General features: G+C 40.1%; 2 protein-coding genes across 2 annotated transcripts; one reads left to right on the top strand and one right to left on the bottom strand.

Annotated features, from left to right (window-relative positions):
- Positions 1 to 72: 72 nt before the first annotated feature.
- Positions 73 to 2,990, bottom strand: armc1l (armadillo repeat containing 1, like). Its single transcript, XM_023401172.2, has 7 exons — positions 2,908 to 2,990; positions 2,390 to 2,562; positions 1,685 to 1,776; positions 1,247 to 1,430; positions 1,029 to 1,145; positions 836 to 910; positions 73 to 709 (listed from the first exon to the last, which is right to left on the bottom strand). The coding sequence occupies exons 2-7, from the start codon at positions 2,540 to 2,542 to the stop codon at positions 515 to 517; spliced, it is 816 nt and encodes a 271-aa protein (XP_023256940.1). The 5' UTR covers positions 2,543 to 2,562; positions 2,908 to 2,990; the 3' UTR covers positions 73 to 514.
- Positions 2,991 to 3,085: 95 nt separating this feature from the next.
- On the top strand, positions 3,086 to 7,604 carry mtfr2 (mitochondrial fission regulator 2). Its single transcript, XM_023401158.2, has 8 exons — positions 3,086 to 3,241; positions 4,557 to 4,739; positions 4,970 to 5,074; positions 5,329 to 5,453; positions 5,688 to 5,896; positions 6,001 to 6,328; positions 6,477 to 6,660; positions 7,034 to 7,604. The coding sequence occupies exons 2-8, from the start codon at positions 4,668 to 4,670 to the stop codon at positions 7,085 to 7,087; spliced, it is 1,077 nt and encodes a 358-aa protein (XP_023256926.1). The 5' UTR covers positions 3,086 to 3,241; positions 4,557 to 4,667; the 3' UTR covers positions 7,088 to 7,604.
- The last annotated feature ends 327 nt before the right edge of the window (positions 7,605 to 7,931 follow it).

The following is a 7,931-nucleotide window of genomic DNA, read 5'->3' as shown; positions in this document are numbered from 1 at the left end:
TTTTGTTTTCCTTTTCCTGAGACAAGGATGGATAACAGCAGAGAAATAACAATTGCAGTGCAGATGGACATGTAATGTTTTGTACATTTATTTCAGGATAAATCAATACAACTACCAATAAACAGCAGAACATACAGAAAAGTACTTTTCCAACTATTAAAGAAAAGTAGCAAACATTTCTATGCCTTTTTTTACATGTAGGGAGAAAATGGACAGAGACAGATTTGGAGAAAACATTTACACTTAATGAGAACAGTAGATAGAAAACAGCATTAAGTCCAGAGAAAACAATGTCTCTTAAGTGTGGGACTCCATTCATTAGGATAGAACCTAAAATCTGAAGTGCTTCTGAGCATGTTGATACTTGAAGTTCTGACCTTGCACACAAAGGCAGGCTGTGGTCCTGCATGTGCTCACATCCAGTAATGTCCACTCCAGTAACCTACTCAGCAGTAGAGAGCAGTCTTTAGCACAAATCTGTGACACAGAGTCTCAGAATCAAACTGCTCCAGTTTCACCAGTAGAAGGTTTTTGTGAGGAAACTGGCAGCAGCGTTGAGCCAGTTCCCACTGGAATCTTCTTTAGCTGTAGTGCGGGAAATTGCACGGTCAACCTCCCTCTCTGGGCTCTCCTCTTCCTCTGGCAGGTAGTCTGGTAGAGCTGAGTTTTGCTGCACCTTCACCCCAGATGGGTTTAGAGGGATAAAAATCTGAAGAAGGCATAAATAGAAGAGAGAAAATGTTTTGTTTAAAACTTAAATGTGAACATGCACCCAAAATTGTTTAGCTGTTTTTCAGTGGATCCTCAAAATGTGTGCTCAGTGTTCACTACCCACCTCTTCTCCTGCTTCATTCTTCACCACCTGTTGAGCTGACATCACCTTAGTGGCAGCGATGGCTGAGGCCAGACTCTGCGAATGAACAGAGATCAGAAAAAATAGTGTCTGGGATTAATGAACATTAATCAGACCAGATGCACCATTTTTTTTAATGTCTGATTTAATGATAGCAAATGTTGATCTTTGTTACCTCAGTGGACAGGTCAGAGCGGATACGGACAGTGCACCTCTTTGAGGCCATCTGGAAAGTGAAGCTTATCACTCCTTTGACCTTCAGAAGAGCGTCTTCACACAAGCCTCGCTGGTCCTTGTTAACAGAAGGAGACTTTTATTAGTTAACTTGCTGGAAATAATAGCAATAGCAACTTTCATGCATAGGAGTATGTGATTGACATCCAGCCTACTCACAGTGCTGTCCAGCCCCTGGATGTGCAGAGTGACAGATTTGGCCTTATTGTTGGAGGAGTTGATAAAGAACTGGGATTTCTTTCTCCTCTCCCTCTCAGGTATGTGGGATACAGGTTTAGCAGGTGCACACAAAATGTCATACACCTCCTGGGCCAGGGCTGTGATGTCAACAGATAGGCCATCCCTTTATGGAGAAACATATTTAATCATGTCAGAGTTGACTAAATGTCACATGTAGACAAATGTATAACTACAAAGTTAAAATACTACATTTTTTTGACAATAACATGAAATATTAAATGCATATTACTAAAGCATGTAGTATTATTGGAAAGTGCATGTAGAACCACGCAAAAACACTAAACAATTGTTCAGGAAACGTATACTCACCAACATGCAAGAATCACCAAGAAAGCTTGAAAAACATTATCTCCTCACCTTGCCATGAGATTCTCCAAGCTCACCATCATACCCAGTTCATTCTTCATGGTGGGGATATTGGGAGGCAACTCAGCCAAGTAACGCAGGGTCTGAGGACACACAGAGACAGAATGTGGATTGATATATACACAAATACATCGAGTTATTCATCCTGTTCTAACCTATTAAATAAGTGGTCCCAACTTACTAGCTTTATTATTTTCAACTCTATCATACTAGTGTTTATGAATGTTTTCATTTACTAGAAATAGTGTTACATATCATTATCAAAGACTATTTTCCAAAGCATGAAATAAATGCCAATTTAAATACATGTATGAACTTTTCATACTACCTTTTAAGCTGTCATTCTTTTGTTTTGTCTTTCAGTAAAGCAGGGATGATCAACTTACAATTTATTGACTTTGGTATGGTATTGTTACTGGAGAACGGTGATATTATCTGAGATCTGTTGCATGAAGAACAGCTTTGCATTCGTAAACTGAATAACGCTGAAAAAACTAATCAACTGAGGAATCCAGTTGATAAACTGATCAGTCATCATTCTCTAGTTGTAGCTTCTTCATTGTGAGGATTTGCTGCTTTTCTGTTTTATGTGATAGTGTACTGAATATTTTTGGGCTATTGTCTGTTCGAACAATACGTTACAGGATGTCACCTTATGATTTTGGAAACCGCACCAGATCAGCCTCTTCCACCCACCTGTAGAGTTGCGAGCAAAACTTCAGGGTCCCTGTGGTCGAGGAAGAGAACCAGCCCAGGCAGACAGCCCTGGTCCTGGACTATCACTTCTCGGTTTTGAGGTTCGGAGGCCAGGTCCCGCAGCTGACTCACCACTGACAGTGCGTCCATCATCTTAGTTAAGTGGACCAGGCCTGAAATTGGAAGTGACATTTTTAGTTCAATTAGCACTTAACGTTAAAGTCCTAGTCGATAAAATATGTGTTGGACTTAATTCAAAAGTGGGAACGAAGGTAGTTAATAAAAGTTACATTAAAGTTAGCCTGTCAACTTAGCGTGTTTGCTAGTGCTAACGTTGTGGCTAGCTAAATAAGCTAACTACTTTTGGAACGTTGGAAAGCGGAACACTGCACAAATGTCAATTTACTGTGTTACACCGTTTGTACTTAAAACTGTGAACTTACTATAACTTGTGTATTACATGTACCATAATAGTACGATAAATGTAGTAGTGTAGCAGTGATATTCAGTTTACTTACTTAGGAAAAGAAGAAGTAGCTCGTGTACAAAAATACAAATTTGGTGGTAGGTTTTCACGGCACGCAATTGGTCGGTTAGCCGTTGGCCACCTTGCACGGTCCTGCGCTCCTATTGGCTTCTCGTACAGGCTCAGTATCAACAGCCAATCAGAGAAGGTTTTGCTGCTGCGGCTTTATTTGACTTCACAGAGCCGGTGCCTGGAAGCGTGAGCTGAAAGGGAAGCTGCGAGTTATTAGTATTCATCTGCAGTTATAGTTTATGTTGTTGATTGTGAGGAGGGTTTCGGATAAATGTAGCTACTAATGCGCGTTTTGACACGACAATGAGTTCACTGTAAGTATACATATTTCCGCTTATCCCGCATGTTTCACCGCTGCATGCTTCTTATACTGCGGTGCCTGTGCGGAACTAATGTTGCCTGCACCGTCCTGAACAGAATGTTTCTGTCCTTATCTTAAAACTAAAACCCACTGTGAACCATTCGTAATGCTGATCCATTACGATATCGCAGCCGAGTCAGCATCCAGCAGTACAGAAGGAGACAGCTGCCTCCTTGAGCATCAGTGTGTGTGATGCCACCAGGTGACAGTTTGACAGTTCGGTCAGTAATGGCTTCCTGGGACCGCGTCGAGGTTTTGTTTTAAACATCACATCCATATTAATTTTATTTGAATTTAGAGCCTCCAGCTCTGAAACTGACCCAGTAGAACTGCAATGGGCGTTTTTCTGTGCGTGCAGGTTTTCCTATTATTAGTTAACTGTCTAATGGGCAGATGTTTACAGATTTAGCTGAACATTATAATTTTGCTGTGCATTTGTTGTAGGTTGGATATCTCCTATAAACCGTCATTTAAAGACAGTTTGATTAACCTGTATTTATTAGTAGACTAATCAATCAGTCGATCAAAAGAAAATCGATCACAGACACCTTGACCAAAATCATGATTCCATAGTGATTTTCCCTCTTTTACACGATGGTAAATCTAATGTTTTGGGGTTTTGGACTGTTGGTCATAAAAAGTAAGATACTCAATAATGGTACCTTGAGCAAAACAGTTTTCTGATGTTTTATACACCAAAGAATTAATCGAAAAAAAAATCAACAGATTAATTGATAAAGAAAGTAATGTTAGTTGCAGCCCTGTTGGCAAATCAAGTGTATTTTAATAACAACTTCCAACAACAAGGCAGTTTAAAGTGTTTGACATTAGGGAGGAGAAGGATTAAAAGAAACAAGATAATATAAAAACACTACAGTCTTAAAATAATAAAATAAAATGGAAGATAAAAAAAACACTGAATAAAAAAAAATACAGCTTACTCAAAGTGCAAGATGTGATTGAATAGATGCAAATTTAATTTGAAAAATGGGAGTGCTCAACAAAAATAGTAAGCCTCATGCCTTGATACTCAGTGCTGCCTCTCCACTTTCAGTTTCCACTTCTGAGTATAGTAAGCAGAACTGTTAAGTTTAAAGGTGGCATTAGATTGATTATTATGTAATTGTCCTAATGTGGATGTTAGAATTTATGTCCATAACTACATTAAGATATTTGCCTCGATCTGTGGCCTTAAATGTATAAGATTCAAGGGGATTATTGACTATTAAGTGTTCTCTTTTATAGCTAAGTGTTTTGTTTTGTTTCAGGTGCTAAGTATGTGACTTAGTCACATCCCTCTGTGTTGGCCTCTTACCAAGTCAGTCAGCAGAAAGAGGAGCTCTGCAGTCGTCAGCTGGTGCCGGGAAAAAGTCCTTCCAATGTCTTTAGTAGAGGATATTCTGGATGTGCTGCGCATGGTCCTGGAGTACTTTGGAGTGCCTCCAGACATGGTAAGTGCACAGACACCCTTCTGTTATAACTGCCACTAATTCTCAAGATTGGGCCCAGGGACATCAAGGGGCTCCCTAGTTGTTTTCCATATGTGCAAAGAAAAATCACTAATAGAGTTACTTTACTTCCTAAAAGCGAACCTACTGAGTTAAATTGTAAGGTTGGTAATTTTCAGGCAAGGTTGTGTTTTATCCATTTACTTATCCATCTTTTGTTGTCTCGTCTGTAGCTGGTTCCCGTGTGGGACAGTCAGCTGTGCGGTCAGTATCGCAGCATTGTGCGGATGATAGGGACAAATCTCCCACTGACACCAACACCACGTGTCCATTTTCAGGTGCTGTACAACTTTCTAATAGACTGAAGATTATTTCTCAAAATCCTTTTTTTTTTTTTCATTTTCTATTAGGCAAATCAAGTGGAACTATGTGCTTTATGTTAACTATGTTAAAGAAAATATTTGATTCTGATTTATCACATTAATTATAATTACTAACTGACAACAAGTATAGACACTCACCTAGTCTATACTTTTTGTTATGTAGTCAGTGTCAGAGTGTGTAATCCCTTCTTGTCCTTGTTTTGCCTTAGATCCCTCTGCTCACCTACAAACCCTACGGATATGTCGACATCACCGCGGACACACCAGCCATCCCTTCATTCGCTGACGTCCTGTGGGTGTTTGAGGATGAGGGGGAGAGCTTTGCCAAGACAAGGTAAGCAAATTAATAGACACTTTTTCTCCTTACACACCACCTCCTCTTCCTGGTTGCTATGAAAACACAATGTAAACTTAATTTTAGGCATCCTGTCTGAGCAGGACAACGCTGATAATGGTAAAGAAAAGGCTTTTTTTGCGTTTTTGTAAACTAGAGAGGAAAAACAAAATAATATGGCCAGAAAGTTTGTTTGTTTTTTTTTTTTAAAAAGGGCAAAATGTCTATGTACAGGAACCATTTACCTCCAAAAAAGCCAAGTACGGTAAATCGAGAAGTGGTGAGATACCCAGGTCTGGCCCCAAAACAAGCCCAGAGAGGAGGCAGACCTATAAGACAAACAACTGATCCAGATGCCCTGAAGAAGATCACAGCTCTGGAGAGTGAGCTGCTCAACCTACGAGCCCAGATAGCCATGATCGTTACTGCTGCTCCAGCCTCAGGTACACACTCTTTGTACCTTTTACTTCAACTTATCACAAAACGATTGTTCTCAGTACATCAAACAAGTGCGATATTCTGTTTTTTGTCTTCCAATATGTTTCAGGTCTGACTGAGTGTCAGAATACCCCAGGCACACCTTTGAGGTCTCCTCACCCTCCACCAGCGCTCACCTCCACACCTCACAGTGCTGCTCCTCCACCACCACCGCCTCCACCTCCTCCTCCTCCTGCTCCCTGCTCTGGCTCCTCCACTGAGACTTTGTCTGTATTAGAGGTGATCCGCCAGCGCAGGAAGAATGGGAAAGACCTTGATAAGGGTCAGCTCAAGCTCCAGGGTTCAAGCCTCAGTGAGGGGTCAGACGTTAAAGGGATGCCCTCCATGCTGGAGGTTCTCAAGGACTTAAATCAAGTTAAATTGCGCTCTGTGCAGAGGTAGGCATCAAGACTGACAGTCAGTCATTTTTATTGAGTTATATCAATATTAATATTCTAGAATATGAAGGTTTATGTCTTAATGTTGCATAAATCTCTCCTCAGTAACTGTCTCGTCACAAAATATCTCTCTGTCACTTCCCTCCAGATCACCAGGGGGAACACCAGTCGGGAGGAGACGCAGTAAGGGAGGAGCAGCGTTGCTTAATGATCCAGCGGCTCTTATTGCAGAAGCACTAAAGAGAAAGTTCGCCCAGCACCGCCACAACAATTCCTCTGACAAAGAGAATTCACTGGAACTCTCACCTTTCGGCAGTCCAGATTCACCTAAGGTTTGTTTTCCACCGAAAACTCAACTATACTCACTATTTTTTGCAGAGTAGACAATTTGCTTCCTGTTCACATCAGCTTACGCTTGCCCAGTGTACGTGATTGCTCACGTATTTATGCATTTTCAGGTGTGATAGTATGGACGGAGATTGTTTCTGATACGGAGCGAAAACAGTTGCTTGGACAGAGATCGTTTTTGTTCGAAAACACTTTTTAAAATGAAAACATACTAGTGTGGACATTGCCATAGTTCAATACCGGTCACTGTGTCTTTTGTCTAATAAAGACTTGTCAGCTAATAGATGTACACCAGGGCCAGATACGTGTCTCTGTAGCAAAATATCGTATTGGCTAAAACCAACTCTTCTGTTCCAGGTTCCTCACCACACCAGGCGCAGTCAGGGACGCCGCCACCTTTTATCCCATTAAATGATGACTCCTCACCCCTAAAGGCCATTCACAGCTCCCACAGATGTGCCTCACAAATGGATTACTACTGCAGCTATTCACATTTCATTTTTGTCTGTCTAATCTTTTGTTCTTCTAAAAGTGTTTGTCTCACAGTGAACAAAGTGCTTGATACTGTTAAGTTTTTCTTTGGGAGGTTTGAATGTATATTTTTGTTAAAGCTAATGCTGTAAACAAGGATTTTGGTACGGCCGGTTTTGTTTTTGTAAATTGGTGTCTTCTGTTTTCAGTGTTATTCATTCTGATGTGTTTGTGTGCAGAACTCCTTTTTTTTAAAGTAGATAATGTATTTAAGTAGGTCTGCACTGTAGCTTGTAGCTACTTGCCTTCATGTTTCTAAAATCACTTTGTGAGGCTTTGATTCTTACCTCAATCAAGTGAAATGAACAAAAATGTGTTTTGAGATTCACATAGCTCTATTCTATGCAACGGCTGTTTCAGGTTGTTTTATTTTATTAAAGTGTTCAAGTGCACTGACCATTTTTTGTTGTTCTCTTTTCATGTTCTCTGATAGTTCAGTTTGTGTCCAAATCCAGATAAAGTTGTATTTTTTGCATTTGAATTGGAGCTGAACAATATAGAAAAAAGTTAAATTACAATTATTTTGCAATTCCAATTTCAGTTGGAATGGCTGGTTTTGCATTTCATTTTCACTGTAAAAAATTATGTGATTTGCTTGGGCCCATGTTCCTTTACATCTGAAGAATATGATTTGTATGTTGGGGCATCTCTGTAGCACCACAATGCTTCATTTATGGTATGTTGTGATACATATGACTTTGATCAAAAAAGATTGTGCATGTCA

The sequence above is a fragment of the Seriola lalandi genome, unplaced genomic scaffold, assembly GCF_002814215.2.
Source record: "Seriola lalandi dorsalis isolate HSWRI2012SDOR001 ecotype SW California unplaced genomic scaffold, Sedor1 jcf7180002053531, whole genome shotgun sequence".
In the NCBI taxonomy this organism is placed as follows: Eukaryota; Metazoa; Chordata; class Actinopteri; order Carangiformes; family Carangidae; genus Seriola; species Seriola lalandi.
The sequence above is the reverse complement of the archived record's forward strand: the minus strand, read 5'-3'. Positions and strand labels throughout refer to the sequence as shown.

Excerpts from the sequence above, each read along its gene's own strand:
- armc1l (XM_023401172.2), bottom strand. The coding sequence starts at position 2,542 with ATGATGGACGCACTGTCAGTGGTGAGTCAGCTGCGGGACCTGGCCTCC. Across the intron at positions 911-1,028 it reads GCTCTGACCTGTCCACTGAG|AGTCTGGCCTCAGCCATCGC; the intron begins GTAACAAAGATC and ends GTTCATTCGCAG. Across the intron at positions 710-835 it reads AGAATGAAGCAGGAGAAGAG|ATTTTTATCCCTCTAAACCC; the intron begins GTGGGTAGTGAA and ends TGCCTTCTTCAG.
- mtfr2 (XM_023401158.2), top strand. The coding sequence starts at position 4,668 with ATGTCTTTAGTAGAGGATATTCTGGATGTGCTGCGCATGGTCCTGGAG. Across the intron at positions 5,454-5,687 it reads GAGAGCTTTGCCAAGACAAG|GAACCATTTACCTCCAAAAA; the intron begins GTAAGCAAATTA and ends GTCTATGTACAG. Across the intron at positions 6,661-7,033 it reads GCAGTCCAGATTCACCTAAG|GTTCCTCACCACACCAGGCG; the intron begins GTTTGTTTTCCA and ends CTTCTGTTCCAG.